General features: G+C 42.7%; 1 protein-coding gene across 1 annotated transcript in view; it reads right to left on the reverse strand.

Annotated features, from left to right (window-relative positions):
* The window catches only part of RAPGEF5 (Rap guanine nucleotide exchange factor 5), a 223,278-nt gene that overhangs the window by 130,020 nt on the left and 75,678 nt on the right, over nt 1-17,580 (reverse strand). Inside the window, exons 5-6 of the mRNA XM_075271487.1 lie at nt 15,108-15,276; nt 9,401-9,482 (exon numbers count right to left, since the gene is read on the reverse strand). Of these exons, the coding sequence (XP_075127588.1) occupies nt 9,401-9,482; nt 15,108-15,276 (251 nt within the window). The remainder of the gene's footprint in view (nt 1-9,400; nt 9,483-15,107; nt 15,277-17,580) is intronic.

Genomic DNA, 17,580 nt, shown 5'->3' on the forward strand with positions numbered 1-17,580 from the left:
CGCTCAGGGAGACGCCACCTGATCATCAGGGGTTCCAGGTCAAACCACATGGATCTTTCATAGATGACCTATCCTAAGGAAAGGACAACAACTTACTGTAGATGTCCTGAAAAATCCCTTCATCATTACCTACAATATCACAAAATTATCTCACAACGTACCAAGATGTGCGCTCATAAGGACGCTGCAGGATTCAAGAACCTAATGTCAAAATGAAGATTTCAAGGGACTTTCCAGCAGCACTTTTGGACATTTCTCAAGATAATTGCTCCTTTAAGTGTCTGCAAAACTTCTGAATATCTGCCAAAAACCGTAATCTGCTGCAGACAGCGGAGTATAATAGGAAGCCATTTAACCACTTAATTATTATTGGATAAAGTGGTCTGCGGGCGCACTGCTGATCACAGTCTATTTGTCTATACCTGCCATGACAGTGAGTGGAATAACATTATCACCATCGCGCTTACCTGATAATAAAGAAGCAAAGTGAAGCTGAGCTTACACCAGTGAAAGGTACAAGTCTTCTCTGCAACTAAAGTACATAGTAGTAATGTCTAATACCTACCTATAAAGCGCACTGATGCCTAGTCACTGACATAATAGTGCTCCAAGACTAAATGAGAACAGAACGGAGGGCGCAGACCTCAATGCCAGGGCTCACGACACCGAACAATGAGACAACTATTGGTATTTTTATCCAACCTGTACACTGAATATTTAACAGGAGTGGGCCAGGAAAAGATGAACAAGGTGGTAGAAAGAATAACGAGAACCTTCTATGTGTGACTCTATACTTACGTAATTTACTAACAAAGGTGGCTTGAATAAGTAATAAATAAAACTCAACTTTTATCAAGTTTATTAAAACCATATATCTAGTGATGTCACCCCGAGTGTTAATAAAAATGTATAACCCTTCCTGACAAACCATCAGCAGGGGCAGCTAAGGGATAACCCATACATGGGGGAAGGGGTGACGACGACTAACCCCCTCCAAGGAAAGGAACGCACACAGTCGCATACAGGTTGGTAGAACATATCAAAAGAAGGACGTGAAGGATATCACTTCATTTAAGCCCAATGGTTTCACCGATTTAATACGGTAAGTCCATTGGGCCTCTTTCTAGAGAAGTTTACGGTCGAGGTCTCCTCTCTGATTTCGATTCCCTGAATGGTAAACTGTCTAACATCACCTCCATGATGTTCCCAAACATGGCTGCTAATGGGCTGGTCTAGCAGCTGTTGATACTACCAACATGCTCCAATACTCTCCTCCTAAACTCCCTTTCCGATATAGTTTTTCGGACATGTACATGTGATCATTAGAGATGAGCGAGTAGTATTCGATCGAATATCGAATACCATTATAGTCTATGGGAAAAAACGGGAATGTTGTTCCACTTTCCATGGAAACCAAAGTTCGACACATTGGATCCTCCAAGTTCAGGAAGTAGCGGGACGAGGAGCACGAGGAGGTTTTTGAATTGAATTCAATGGATTTTTCCTGCATGGTATATGACCGATACAAGTATTCAATCGAATACTATTCACTCATCTCTAGTGATCATGTCAATAATGCCACTAGATCTACAGTTAATATATTCCCGGGTTGGAGTACACTCGACCCTTTTTTCCACTTTTAAACATAGAGCTCTTATTGATATATGGGCATGCTCTACAATGGCCACACTTGAAAGTGCCATTGGGTACGTTCCTTTCTAGCCAGCTACCATCCATCTGTATGGGGATGAGATGGCTATGTGTAACTATGTCCCTAAGGTTCTCACCCCTACGGTAGGTAATTGATGGGGTCCCAGACACTGAGTCCCTAATGTCCTGATCCTGTAGTAGAGGAGTCAAAATATGTCTAATTTCTCTATGTACAGTATGTCATCGAAAGTAGCAATTAAGCCAATCTGAGTCTCCTTTTCTCTATGTTGTCTCGGTATCAGGTGATCGCTCCTATTCTGCACAAGAGCATGAGTCCAAGCTCTAGTGATAACATTAGAAGGATATCCTCTGCGCCTGAATCTGTTCTCCGGGTCATTCGCCTTTGCCTGACACTCGTTTAGACTGGAGCAGTTTCTGCGAATACTCTATACTTACAGTAGAAAGGGAAGACCTAAAGAGTCTTGTAAGGAAAGTAAGCCTGACTAGTGAATAGATCAGGGCTGTGGAGTCTGTAGGCTATTGCATTCTTAGGTTCAATGTATAATATGCTTGCATATAATGCTATGGAGAAACATATAAAAATGAACCTCAAACCCCTGGCAAAATATACAAACATCCTTGAGACAACCACCAAAAATGACACAGAGAAGTCTTTTCGGAAGATCACCAGTATGCATACTATACAGTATGGCGGTACTGAATATGTGGCACAGGTTCTGGATAAGGACGACTCTCTTAGGCAGGTTTCCCTAACATTTCCTCTTGCATGTCAGTGTATTACAGTAAGAATAGTCTTTAAGACTTGAAAAAACAGACAGGACCAAACTTAGGACATAGTCAGGCAATTTTTCAACACTCATGGTGATGGGAATACCTTGATTTCTTAAATAACTTGAGGCCGGAGACTAGCTGCTGTCTATCATGTTTAGAAAATAACCAAGGTTTATACCCTGTACTTGTTCATAAGGGTATACAGTAGAGATGAGCGAACACTAAAATGTTCGAGGTTCGAAATTCGATTCGAACAGCCGCTCACTGTTCGAGTGTTCGAATGGGTTTCGAACCCCATTATAGTCTATGGGGAACATAAACTCGTTAAGGGGGAAACCCAAATTCGTGTCTGGAGGGTCACCAAGTCCACTATGACACCCCAGGAAATGATACCAACACCCTGGAATGACACTGGGACAGCAGGGGAAGCATGTCTGGGGGCATAAAAGTCACTTTATTTCATGGAAATCCCTGTCAGTTTGCGATTTTCGCAAGCTAACTTTTCCCCATAGAAATGCATTGGCCAGTGCTGATTGGCCAGAGTACGGAACTTGACCAATCAGCGCTGGCTCTGCTGGAGGAGGCGGAGTCTAAGATCGCTCCACACCAGTCTCCATTCAGGTCCGACCTTAGACTCCGCCTCCTCCAGCAGAGCCAGCGCTGATTGGCCGAATTCCGTACTCTGGCCAATCAGCGCTGGCCAATGCATTCTATTAGCCCGATGAAGTAGAGCTGAATGTGTGTGCTAAGCACACACATTCAGCACTGCTTCATCACGCCAATACAATGCATTAGCCAGTGCTGATTGGCCAGAGTACGGAATTCGGCCAATCAGCGCTGGCCAATGCATTCTATTAGCCCGATGAAGTAGAGCTGAATGTGTGTGCTAAGCACACACATTCAGCACTGCTTCATCACGCCAATACAATGCATTAGCCAGTGCTGATTGGCCAGAGTACGGAATTCGGCCAATCAGCGCTGGCCAATGCATTCTATTAGCCCGATGAAGTAGAGCTGAATGTGTGTGCTAAGCACACACATTCAGCACTGCTTCATCACGCCAATACAATGCATTAGCCAGTGCTGATTGGCCAGAGTACGGAATTCGGCCAATCAGCGCTGGCTCTGCTGGAGGAGGCGGAGTCTAAGGTCGGACCTGAATGGAGACTGGTGTGGAGCGATCTTAGACTCCGCCTCCTCCAGCAGAGCCAGCGCTGATTGGCCGAATTCCGTACTCTGGCCAATCAGCGCTGGCCAATGCATTCTATTAGCCCGATGAAGTAGAGCTGAATGTGTGTGCTAAGCACACACATTCAGCACTGCTTCATCACGCCAATACAATGCATTAGCCAGTGCTGATTGGCCAGAGTACGGAATTCGGCCAATCAGCGCTGGCTCTGCTGGAGGAGGCGGAGTCTAAGGTCGGACCTGAATGGAGACTGGTGTGGAGCGATCTTAGACTCCGCCTCCTCCAGCAGAGCCAGCGCTGATTGGCCGAATTCCGTACTCTGGCCAATCAGCGCTGGCCAATGCATTCTATTAGCCCGATGAAGTAGAGCTGAATGTGTGTGCTAAGCACACACATTCAGCACTGCTTCATCACGCCAATACAATGCATTAGCCAGTGCTGATTGGCCAGAGTACGGAATTCGGCCAATCAGCGCTGGCTCTGCTGGAGGAGGCGGAGTCTAAGGTCGGACCTGAATGGAGACTGGTGTGGAGCGATCTTAGACTCCGCCTCCTCCAGCAGAGCCAGCGCTGATTGGCCGAATTCCGTACTCTGGCCAATCAGCACTGGCTAATGCATTGTATTGGCGTGATGAAGCAGTGCTGAATGTGTGTGCTTAGCACACACATTCAGCTCTACTTCATCGGGCTAATAGAATGCATTGGCCAATCAGCGCTGGCCAATGCATTCTATTAGCGTGAACTGAGTTTGCACAGGGGTTCTAGTGCACCCTCGGCTCTGCTACATCAGATTGCTACATCTGATGTAGCAGTGCCGAGTGTGCATCAGATGTGTAGTTGAGCAAAACTGACTCAGCACTGCTAAGTCTCTGCATTCGCATAGGAATGCATTGGCCAGCCTTCGGCCAATCAGCGCTGGCTCTGCCGGAGGAGGCGGAGTCTAAGGTCGGACCTGAATGGAGACTGGTGTGGAGCGACCTTAGACTCCGCCTCCTCCAGCAGAGCCAGCGCTGATTGGTCGAGTTCCGTACTCTGGCCAATCAGCGCTGGCCAATGCATTCTATTAGCCCGATGAAGTAGAGCTGAATGTGTGTGCTTAGCACACACATTCAGCTCTACTTCATCAGGCTAATAGAATACATTGGCCAATCAGCGCTGGCCAATGCATTCTATTAGCTTGATGAAGCAGAGTGTGCACAAGGGTTCAAGCGCACCCTCGGCTCTGATGTAGCAGAGCTGAGGGTGCACAAGGGTTCAAGTGCACCCTCGGCTCTCCTACATCAGAGCCGAGGGTGCGCTTGAACCCTTGTGCAGCCTCGGCTCTGCTACATCAGAGCCGAGGGTGCGCTTGAACCCTTGTGCACACTCTGCTTCATCAAGCTAATAGAATGCATTGGCCAGCACTGATTGGCCAGAGTACGGAATTCGGCCAATCAGCGCTGGCCAATGCATCCCTATGGGAAAAAGTTTATCTCACAAAAATCACAATTACACACCCGATAGAGCCCCAAAAAGTTATTTTTAATAACATTCCCCCCTAAATAAAGGTTATCCCTAGCTATCCCTGCCTGTACAGCTATCCCTGTCTCATAGTCACAAAGTTCACATTCTCATATGACCCGGATTTGAAATCCACTATTCGTCTAAAATGGAGGTCACCTGATTTCGGCAGCCAATGACTTTTTCCAATTTTTTTCAATGCCCCCGGTGTCGTAGTTCCTGTCCCACCTCCCCTGCGCTGTTATTGGTGCAAAAAAGGCGCCAGGGAAGGTGGGAGGGGAATCGAATTTTGGCGCACTTTACCACGCGGTGTTCGATTCGATTCGAACATGGCGAACACCCTGATATCCGATCGAACATGTGTTCGATAGAACACTGTTCGCTCATCTCTAGTATACAGATTAGAACGGACTTCAAAGTTGTTCTAGATTCAAGAGTGCAGAAGTCAATGGATTTGTTCAGGCGTATCCCTGTTGGCCGAGGCAGGGTATGTTCTCTGGTTTAATATGATCAGTTTTGTCAGCTAGCTACTCATTTGTGACCAATTATTGCGAGCGGACGGATTCGCTGGGCCGGCTGGCTGTGTTTTGACAAGTGTTCTTTTTAGCCATCACAGATAGAAGTGAAGCCGTACAAGGCATAACAAACGTCTCTGGATCCTGCCATGTGGGGATATTATTTTAATGATCTCGGTAAATGACTGTTCTAATAAGCTGCAGTCATTGCCGTCTCCTCGGGCCACGCTCTGGATTTACAAAGTCTGGACGAATGACACATGAATGCTCATTTCACTAGCAAATAGAAGTCTGGCTGAGTCAATAGCGGTGAAAACACTGTCAGCAAACTGGGAAAGGACCTGAAGCAAATTAAGGTGTGACAAAGGCAAAGCAGAACGGGTTAGGCAGTAAAGACAGGAGGAAATGTACCGAGCTGGACTTCTGACCTAGAAGATCGGCTTCTGATTCTGATTTTAAGGAACTGCCATAAAAACGTGCCAATGTAATAAACTTCAACTTGAATTTAATAACTTGTTGTAGCAAGTTATTATAATAATAAAATCCAAGGCAAGGTAAAACAATGGTTTATTTAATGTGTTAGCTATCAAGTTATAGCTTGCTAAATATACTGTAGTACACATCACTAAGGCTAGGTTCTCTGCTGCACTAGGTTTCCACACTTCTGGCCTGATAGGAGACCAAATGAATGGAAAAGCGGACTGCAAAAATAGCACCTGAGAGATCCTATTGACTGTAAGGGCTCCATCAGTTGTCCTTTACACCTGGTGCAGATATGAAGATTCTTAAAATCAGACTTATCATGTAACAGCAAGTGAAATACTTCTCAATGTTACAAACCTATATCTCTCATTTACTCAGTAGTGTGTGGGAAAACCTTTAGATCAGCAGTTCTCAACCTGTGGGTCACGACCCCTTTGGGGGTTGAACGACCAATTCACAGGGGTCGCCTAAGATCATCGAACAACACATATTTTCAATGATTTTAGGAACTGAGACACGACTCCCATATCTCCCAATCGTTCCAGATTCCGTGATGTTTCCTGAGGTTGCGGTCAGTGGGAGGTATGTCCCAGATTCAACTAATCTGCATCCGGAGAGAACACAAATGAGGTGAATACAGTGGTGAAGCAGGAGCGGACAGCCCCTGCCTCAACACTGTGCTCCCTATGTGCTCTGGCTTCAGGAGTTTTAGGCGCGATGTGATGACATCACTCACATCACGCCGGTAGCTCCTGGGACAAAAGACTGCAGAATGTGCAGCAAGGGAATGAGGGGAGGTGAGCATCAGTATCTTTTATGATAAAATTTTGCCACTCAAGACTGACATTAAACTCTGAGGGCAAATGTGTGTGTGTGTGTGTGGGGGGGGCAATATACTGGGAGCATATGAGGGGCACATTAAACTGGGTGGGGCAGTTGAGGGGAACATTAAACTTTGGGGGCAGATAGAAGGGGCATTAAACTGTGGGGGCAGACAAAGAATGACATATAACTGGGAAAATTGGAGGGGCATTAAAGTAGGGGCAACTGGAGGGGGACAGTAAACCTGGGAGTAGCTGGAGGAGGACATTAAGATGGGGACAGCTGGATCAGGACATTAAACTGGACGCAACTGGAGGAGGACATTAAACTGAGGGCAACTAGACAAGGACATTAAACTGGGGGCAGCTGGACATTAATGTCCCCCTCTAGTTGCCCCCACGGTTTAATGCCCTTCTCCAGCTGCCCAGTTTAATGTCCCCCTCTAGTTATCCCCAGTTTAAACTGGTGCAACTGGACGGGGAAATTAACCTATGAAATATAATTATTGGATAAATGTAAAATCATTAACTACTGCAAAAAAAAAAAAAATTCTAACAATGAAAATATATCCTGCATATCAGATATTTACATTACGATTCATAACAGTAGCAGAATTACAGTTATAAAGTGGCAATGAAAATAATGTTATGGTTGGGGGTCACTACAACATAATAAACTGTATTAACGGGTTGCGGCAATAGTAAGGTTGAGAACCACTGCTGTAGACCACGAATAAGCCAGATTTACCTTCTATTATACTTTCATATGACATAGCATAGTCTGTTACACCATTCCATACTACAGAAAAGGATACCCACATAGAATGGCTCGACGGAAACTAAAAGACTCATTTAGTCTAAGTTGTGTAAATGGAGTCCTATGGATACACTTGGCATATATGCCAGGAGCGTTTCCAGGTATAAATGTCACACTTGGGCTGAGAACAACAACCCGGGCTTAGGTGTGGATGTACGTCAATTAATTAAGCTTTATATAGCATTGTTCACACATGTGTCACACTTTCTGCTTAGTCTGTACACTGTACATGGAGCTCTCAATTTAATAAGAGAATAACATAATTAATAAATATTAAAAAATTCAAGTCAGCACAAAGGGTAACATTTATACACTTTTTATAAAGGACAGTGGCTGGATAATTTAATTTATTAATTTATTTTTTGAGACAAAAAGGTGACAGTTATTCTGGAGCCTGAGCCATAGAAGAGACATGTGACATAACAAGTGCTCATTAAAGAATCCACCACCTCCCCCAAGTATATTCAGCTGCTACCACCGTGTTATACAGAACATGATCAACAACATACCTATGTTATGTAGGTCACGTTTATACAAAAGAAAAGGCATTTGAAGTCTTATGCAAATGAGGCAACTGGTGCACTGGAGGCGGGCCTTCAGCTCCCTGGAGCACTGCTCCTGCTGATTAAGTAGGACAGCTGATGTCATAGCAGTGGGAGGATCATCTCCGCTGTACAAGGCGGTGCAGGCAAGAGATGACGAGGTCAGACTGGCAAGAGCAGGGCTTCAAGGAGCTATAGGCCCTGCCCCAGTGCACCAACTGCCTAATTTGCATAACAGTTCAAGGTTGTTTTTCTCCAACACATAAAGACGGTGGCGACAGTAGAACATACTTGGGTAGTAGACTTCCTTTAAGATTTTAGCTAGATGACTAATACCTGACATGACCTAAAGATAATCTGTGCATTGAGATAGGCTCTATAACATAAGTGATGCCCTTGTAGCAGTATTATAGCAGGCCTTGTACTATGATCACACCAGTACACAGGGGTGCCACTTTGCCCCCGTTCCTTCTGCGGTGCTTTCTTAATCCATTAAGTAATGTAAGTTTCCAATCTGCAGCCAATGTAACGTAACCACCTCTTTCTGTGCCAACCCCTGAAGTCAGACATCAGCACTAGAGAAGCCGAGTCAAGCAGAAATGATCAGAGATGTGTTGTGTTCTTAGACAGAGCCTGGAAACATGGACTTTTCCACTGAATCCTAGACACTTACTTGGCACGGAGTTGGGCAGCCTGGAGCCACATAAAAGAGGCTGGCATAAAAGCCAAGTTGTCGGCATCCAGTTATACAGCACATAACTCAAGGGTGTGCAAATGCCATTTCTAGAACTGAAAATTAAAATCTGTGCATTTATATTTTGCTGCCACTTGTTTTATCAGTGGTGTAATTTCCAGCGCTTGAGCCATCAGCCCACAGTCACACACTGCAGATTTAGTGCTGATTTTTAGTTTTATGCTCTTCAGTACAATACAATGCTATAATCGTACTTTAGATTGTAGACAAAGAACATTCTTTAATTGAATCCACTCCAGCAAATATTTCTAACCCTGGTTTACATGGAATAGTGGTATAAAACCTACAACATTAGGATAAAATGTAATACAGAAAATCCAGTGTTTCATGTAACTTACTGCAGAGGTAAGACGAGCAAGCGCCTGGATTTGCAGGATTCTGTTGTTTGCATCAGATCCATTTTCCAACTTATCAGAAGACCTGGGTGAAAAGGAAGACGTTATTAAAGATGATTATTAAAATACAATGATATTAATATGAGTAACAGAGCTACATGTTTTCTCCAGATGTGTGCATAGACATTGTTAAACCCCTTATTGGAGCTAAAAATAAAATGGCATCTCCCATCCAGCAGAGAAGTCAACGTGTCCAAGCCATGGTCAAGTCCAAAAGTTAACAGTCAAAGACAAATCAGTAAGCAAGGGGTGGACCAGTCAAACCAGCCAAAGTCAGGAGCACAGGAACCTAAATAGTAACAAATAATTAATCTAAGGCTCATGGGAAGCGCTAAACAGACTTTAAATATCCTTCCTCGGCTGATGATTGGCCCAGCATCGGAGAGCTCTGACTAGCTGCAGAACATGTCGGAATGGCAACCTTAAAGCGACAGTAGTGAGCCGTGCTGTAGTGAGGAGAATATATACTGAAAATTCTATCAATGTAGACAGCCGCCTTCCCTACCCCTCACACATACTGACTATGCCATTGTCTTTAATACCCACAAAGGAATAAGCTGCTACCCGACACTTCCAGCAAGGATTGGATATTCCAAAATCCAACATGCCCAGTCCTTAATTCCCTAAACATCTGTTATCAGGGGAGACTTGGGACACCTCATATACATTAAATGGCTGACATGACCAACTGAAATTGGCAGGTTTAGTCAACTATGAGAATGAAGAAGACAGCCGAGCACTGGTGTTGGATATCTTAAAGCATAACTAACCTTTCAGCAAATGTTACTTTACTAGTACAATACGTGTACATGAGAATAGTGCTATTTCTGGCAATTATATGACTAACATTCTGCATTTTCCAGCAGTTTTCACCACTGCAAGCTTTACTTTTAAGTTTCAGTTATCTCAGAGCTGTTAAGTGGAAACGAGTCGCTATAATGTCTCCCATACACTGCACACAGAAAGTAGAGGAGAATCTGCTTTTTTTAACACTTTCCTCAGCGGTACTAGCGTCAAACATGACATTATAGAGCAATGATTTATGTAAAGCACTTGGGATGATATAGAAACTTACCATTTAACATCTATATGTACCTACAGACTTGTACATAATCTGATACCTCTGAATTACACTCTCTTGTGGTCTAGAGAGATGGACTCAGGAGGGTGAATGCCAGTTTAGAAAGGAAGGGTGGAGGAGGAAAAGAGCCAGATAAGTTGGAAGTGCCATTTTCACTGATAACATAAATTATGTTATCTTATCTTATATTCGCTAGCTCTGTTGATTTATGCAAAAAGTGTTACAAAGTTAGTGACCATTTATTCACTGCAAAGTGAAAAGTTATACCACTTTCTAATCTTCTCCCATCTACACCTTACTTCCTACAATCATCCACATTTACTTTTCTGAATACACACAGTTACATTATACAGAACGACTTGATCTGAAGACCGGCTGAGGAATTCCAACTCTCTGTTTCAATATAAAACAGTACATGTAGGTAGTACAAACATAAGGACAAATAAGACAAATTGTTCTTACTTTACGGTCAGAGTTGCATCTAGTCAGCAACTTCTATTAGGTGTATATCTACAGGACGTCATTGATATTACAACATACATAAGTATAACACAGTTCTGCTTGTATTACACAACATGGCCTAATGAGTCAATAGAATTGTGGTGAATGAGTAATGTCATTGCAGGCCCGCTGATGTCATATTCCCTGGTCACATGACCTATTTGCAGCTTAGTCCCATACAAGTGACTTATCTGTAATGCCTAAAACAGCTGCTATACAATGTACAGAGCCGTGCTTGGTAGGTAATGAAGAGGCCGCAGCATTCGTGTGATGGTGCTCGATGTCAGACTCCCTTCAATGCGATATTGATGACCTATCCGATGGATAGGTCATCAAGATTTCAGCCTTGGAAAACCCTTGTTAACAAAGGTCAAGCATTATGTGAGCAGAGCCTCAGCCTGTTTTATCTGTACAGCCTGACATCAATGCTGTATGGGCAACAGAAAGGGACCTGGATGTAAATATATCAGCTAAATGATGTTAGCATTAGCCCATATGCTCTAATCCATGGCAGTTTAGACCTATATGTCATGTGTGCACCACAAACAATTACCTGTCAGTGTGTACATACTATATGGCCACGCTATGTTTAAAAACAAACACAAGACATATATTACATAGAAGTGGAGAGGCGAGGGCAGGTGGAGGCTTCCATAAAACCCTGCGAGACAGGAAATATGGCCTTCGTATATCATCATTTAGGTAACCTGTCTTTGTATTTAGGTTCTCCTCTCCCGTATTAGACACCCAAATTGTTATGCATATGTAAAGAGGCTTTCATCAGGCACAGAGCTAACAGCTTGCTCTTACAGAGGCAACTCATTTTGTTTTCAATGCAACATCTCTACATGAGCCAAATAACATCCAGACAGTCAATTTAATGCACTCACGTCTGTGAAGTTAATGTGATCTACTGCAGACACTTTACTGCCGCTATATCCGGCCTTGGTTTACATGCTTTTATATATTCAGATTCATTTGTCTGAACGGCTGAATTTATTACTGCAATGCTCTTAAAGGGAGTGGATTGTGTAGTGTAGAAAACCTTTTACTTAATGCTAATTCATTTCCTCCATCACTTCACACCAAATAAAAAGGATGTTTCATTCCTCACATACATCAACGCCCAAATGATATCATTGGCACAATATTGCCAAATGGTATTTGAGACATCACTGCCCCTGACATTACAGAGTGCAAGAAGAGAAGGGAAAAGAAGAGACTGTGGCAACTGTACAGCTCAGTTAGACCATTCCATTACCTGGCCATTACCTTGCTGTCAAGACTTTCTGTTATGGTCAAGCTGTATGGAAACAGTATAGATATGAGCTACGCTGTTTCCGTAACTCCAATAGAAGTGAATGGAAGTTACAGAAACAAAGTAGCTCATTATTCTATGCCGTTTCTGTAAGATTTATTCAGTTCTATAGGAGTTGTGGAAATAGCGTAGCTCAAAGCTACATTCTTTCCATACAGTTCAACCATAGTTGAAAGAGATAGGTACGGGTCCCAGAGGTGCGTCCCACACATTTATGGCATACCCTACTCAGGCTAAGGGAGAAAAATCTGATCTATAACTGACTCTCTCAGGACCATACCGGACATATATTGAGCAGTACTAATATATACAAATGTGAATAAATTTCTTTGGCAATGATAGAAGCTTTCCATTAGTCTCTAGCATTAGTCTGCTGCTTTTCTGTTCACTCCGCCCCTCCATAGATTTCTACAGAGAAGAGTCATGTGACCTACAGACTGTCCCATGTTAGTGCAGTGATTTTCCCAGTGAAACTTGTTTTAGCAGAGTGAGGGAGAGCAGGACAACAGAGTACATTCACCTGATACTATTATTCACTTATGTATAGTTTGTTGGCACGGCAGTGCCAATATAATTCCCAGAAATACAACAAAAATTACTGTGGGCAAAAATTACTGCAAACTTGTCATTTCTTTACAAGTTCTAATTCTTGGGCTGTCCTGTTTAGTCGCGGGTTGCAGATGGGGCACAGCATTCATAGCTCATTCAACATTTGGCATGCCAAAAGCACGTCATGACATGCCAAAGTTTAGTTCATGATGTGACACACAAGATTGCGAGCGCCAAAATCGTTTAAGTGCTAAGGGCCTCTAAGGGTCTTAAGCCAGCCCTGCTTGAAAGCTTCAGTTTTTATCAACTTTCAATCAGTTGTAACAGAAAGCTGGTTTGGTGCAGTGCTTTATATCAGCAGTATTACACCAGCATTATCTCACAGCCCTGAAGAGGACCTGTCACTACTCCAGACATGTCTCTGTTTTCTCTGTACTTGCCTCCTTTCCCCCAATCTTTGAATAACAACTCTGGAGAACCTGTTCATATAAATCAGAGTTGAAAATTTATTCCCTCAACTGGTAACGCTCCGTTATTTATAGTTCTTTAGGAGAAATAACAGAGGAACTCCACAATGCAGAAAAGATGCCACAGAATTGCTATATCATGGAGAATACAAGTAGTTACTAAAACATTAAAATTATGACCTAAAAAAAGCAACAAAAAAATAAATAAATAACAGTTTTTGGCCACAGTTTAGAAGCTCCAGTATCCCTTACCTCCACATATATTTACCTAGTCAGTGAATTAGACCTCATATCAACTTTTTCATAGAGTTTATACATTTTGCTTATTTTGTTTCTTAACTGGAATTCCATTTTAAACCTGCATTTCAGTTTCCATTTGGGGGTCCGCTTGGGCACCCCCTGAACGGAAATCTAATCCACTTAAAAAAAAGCGCATACCCGTGGAAATCTGTAGACCCCATAGACTATAATGGAGTGCACCCAGTTTGTGCTCGAAAAGCCCAAAAATTGCGGAGAAAAAAGTGCTGCTTGCAGTACTTTTCTTTCCACATTTTTTAGGCGGGTTTATGTGAACCCAACTTTAGCAATATAAAGGATGAAGGGGTTTTCCCATCTCCCTGTTTAGCAACTTTGTCTGCTGTTGCTTTTTCTCACTTCCTGTATTCTTCCCCAAGCTGTGGGAGGCGGCGGCTTCGATGGACAGGACACTATGAAGTACGTCACTAAATATAGACATTACCTTTACCACAAGAGATTATTTATCATTATTAGATATAAATGCAGATCAAATAATATGCAAAGTAAATATATATTACATTACAAAAATTTGGAGAGAAAAAAATTACATGCTGCAGAGAAACAGACTTGCAGTAAACCCAATGTCATCTTTGTGTTTACATAGAGCCGTTATCAGCAAACTGTAATTACCTGAACTGATTGTACTGCCTGCACAGCTGTAGAAAACATTGAGAGAACTGCCCCCCCCCCCCCCTCCCCAGAGCAGTGACTCATCCTCAGACCTCTGTTATCAGATATAGGACAGATGTTGTATAAAGCAGAATATTAAATTAGATTAAGATTAAATTAATCCAACTGATTTGCATATCAATGTTTTTTTTCATTAAAACGGAGCCTGTCGGCAGAACAGTCCTTATTGATTTATTAGCACAGTGGGATAGCCAGGGTTCAAGATGTTTTGTTTCTGCTTCCCAATCAGTACCTCCAATCACTGAGATGATAGCATTTTCCATATATGCTAATGAGCTGTTTGGTGAGATGAAAGCAATGGTGATGTCCTCATTAGAGCTACCTCCATGCTATGACTGACAGGGCTAAGCAGTGAAAGTGTGAATCATAGCATGGGGGGATGGAGTGTTTGGGTGCTAGAAAGCATCGCTCTTTGGTTGGATGTAAGTAATGATTACACCCTCATTGCCCCAAAGAGCTCATTAACATATCAGGAAATTAGCCATTATCCCAACAATGGAAGAAATGATTGGGCAGCAGAAAAATGCTTTTATTCGGGTGAATCCTGGGTATCTGCTTATAGTTGAGCAGGAGCAATTACCTGTATTTGCAGAAAAAAAAAAAGAAGAAAAAAAGCTTCACTGAGAACCGGATATCATAAAAGTACGGACTTTTCATAGCCTCCGTTAATGCGCTGTTTTCTCAGCTAGTTCTTGACTAGTCAGCTTAAACATTTGGCTGAGCTGTGATACAGAACACAAAACTTACACATCGCAGATATTCGAGGTCAGTGGAGCAAGTGGTGCAAGCTGTTTTAAGAGTCGAACTCCCATCTGCCAGCCTTTGTCTCTTCCAAATTCACAGATAGCATCAGCACACTCATCGGAGGAAAACTGGTAAAAAACAAATCCGTCCTGGAAGCAATGTTGTTTATCCACTGTATGGAAATAGGAGACAAAAAGTAGGATGTGTGAATTTAGTGTCATTTGGCTAGGTAAATGGTCATCTTTAAGCTAGTCCATGGTTTAGTAATGCCAAGTACAAGGCATAGAAGAAAGGGCTCTACTGGAAACACTACCCAAGCAGTCAATGAAATTTGTTGTAAGTGGTGCGGAAATCTGTTGGTTTTTGAGGAATAACAGGATACCCGAAGGCCACATTGACTTAAATAAACTCAAACCCTTTCAGAATTTAAATAGGGGATGCACAAATGCAAAAAAATTAATGTCTTACCCCCAAGAAACAGCAGAGGGGAAAGGCAACTGATAGTGGAGGTTTGACCATTAGGTCAGCAATCTAGGGATTAAGGGTCTGAAAGTTCCCCTGAATGCTCCATGTGAACGAGTGTTGATGTGCATGCATGGCCAAAACTCCATTCACATCCATGGGGCTACTGGAGATCATATCCCTCTAGCCCAACAGAAGTGAGTTGAATGCTAGATGGACATGCACACCATCACTGCTGATTTAGTGGGACCACCCAAAATCCTAACATACATGGAGGTCTCTCCACTTTCTCCTGGCAGCAGATGTCAGGGAAGAGCAGGGATGTGTACATTGGATTTCAACATCCCCAATCTCAGAAAGAAAAGCCACTGCCAGGATTTTTCTTTAGGACATATGCATATTTGGCCAACCTGAGTGTTCATGTGATTGAGGGGACAGGACATACATATACTGTATAGCTGCTGGATGAACAAAATGTATACCCAGACATAACCACACCGAATGAAGGTGTATTATATGGCCAGCTCTGATTATTCTGGAACATTCTTGGGCACCGTAATAGGTGCAGGGGCTTTTTACTCCAAAATTGGCTTTATACACGTGAGATTAGACTGTGATATGAAACTCATTGTGGGTGCACTACATGGCACTACCACTGGAGGCACCATTTCTATGGGCACTGCGTACCTCTAATCCTATGTACTATCTGTAACACCATGCCTGTGGTCTCTATGTAGTGATAAACAGAATTTTGACTTGGCATACTTTCTGTTCTCTACTAAAAGTAGATTTTATACTGACTGAATTGCACTGCACGTCTTTGCTATTATTAGCACCAGCGCTGTTTTCTAACCCCTCTTACATTTTTACCACTCTACATATTGATGTTATTCTGTCCCCACTTGTGTCATCTCCCGCCACAGATTATTTTGAAAGAAAAAAGCGAAATAGATAAAAATAAAAATAAAAAGTTTATCCAAAGGAAAAATATATTCTTATCGCATAGATAAAAAAAAATATGACTGTGAATAAACTTTACATTCTCAAGACTCCCATTTCCATGAAGAAAGATAAACACGTTGCTCTCGTCTGTCAGCTTAGCACGTCCTATAAGTGAGATTACTTTAATATTGTAAAATGTCATTGCTGTGATGTACTGCAGAAACCTGGACCAAACAACTAAATAGAAATAACGTCTGGGGGGATATTGTAAAAATGGAGCTCCTGGAGCCGTGTATGGGAGCGCTAAGTCCTGCAGCTATAAAACTTATAAAGGGCTCATAAACCAGGCTGTAATACAAAGCCAGAACAGGGCGCACATAGTGGTATATGGGGTTATAACTGTACCCCTGTATGCTTTACTGTATACCGCCTCATGACAAAAAAATTTCTGGAGGAGGCATTTGGATTCCCGCTGAAGACAAAAGTGTTCCCCTCCAGAGGTTACTCATATACAGTGGGGCAAAAAAGTATTTAGTCAGTCACCAATAGTGCAAGTTCCACCACTTAAAAAGATGAGAGGCGTCTAATTTACATCATAGGTAGACCTCAACTATGAGAGACAAAATGAGAAAACAAATCCAGAAAATCACATTGTCTGATTTTGTAAGAATTTATTTGCAAATTATGGTGGAAAATAAGTATTTGGTCAGTAACAAAATTTCATCTCAATACTTTGTTATATATCCTTTGTTGGCAATGACAGAGGTCAAACGTTTTCTGTAAGTCTTCACAAGGTTGGCACACACTGTTGTTGGTATGTTGGCCCATTCCTCCATGCAGATCTCCTCTAGAGCAGTGATGTTTTGGGGCTGTCGCTTGGCAACACGGACTTTCAACTCCCTCCAAAGGTTTTCTATAGGGTTGAGATCTGGAGAATGGCTAGGCCACTCCAGGACCTTGAAATGCTTCTTACAAAGCCACTCCTTTGTTGCCCTGGCGGTGTGCTTTGGATCATTGTCATGTTGAAAGACCCAGCCACGTTTCATCTTCAATGCCCTTGCTGATGGAAGGA

The sequence above is a fragment of the Leptodactylus fuscus genome, chromosome 4 (assembly GCF_031893055.1).
Source record: "Leptodactylus fuscus isolate aLepFus1 chromosome 4, aLepFus1.hap2, whole genome shotgun sequence".
NCBI classification, from domain to species: domain Eukaryota; kingdom Metazoa; phylum Chordata; class Amphibia; order Anura; family Leptodactylidae; genus Leptodactylus; species Leptodactylus fuscus.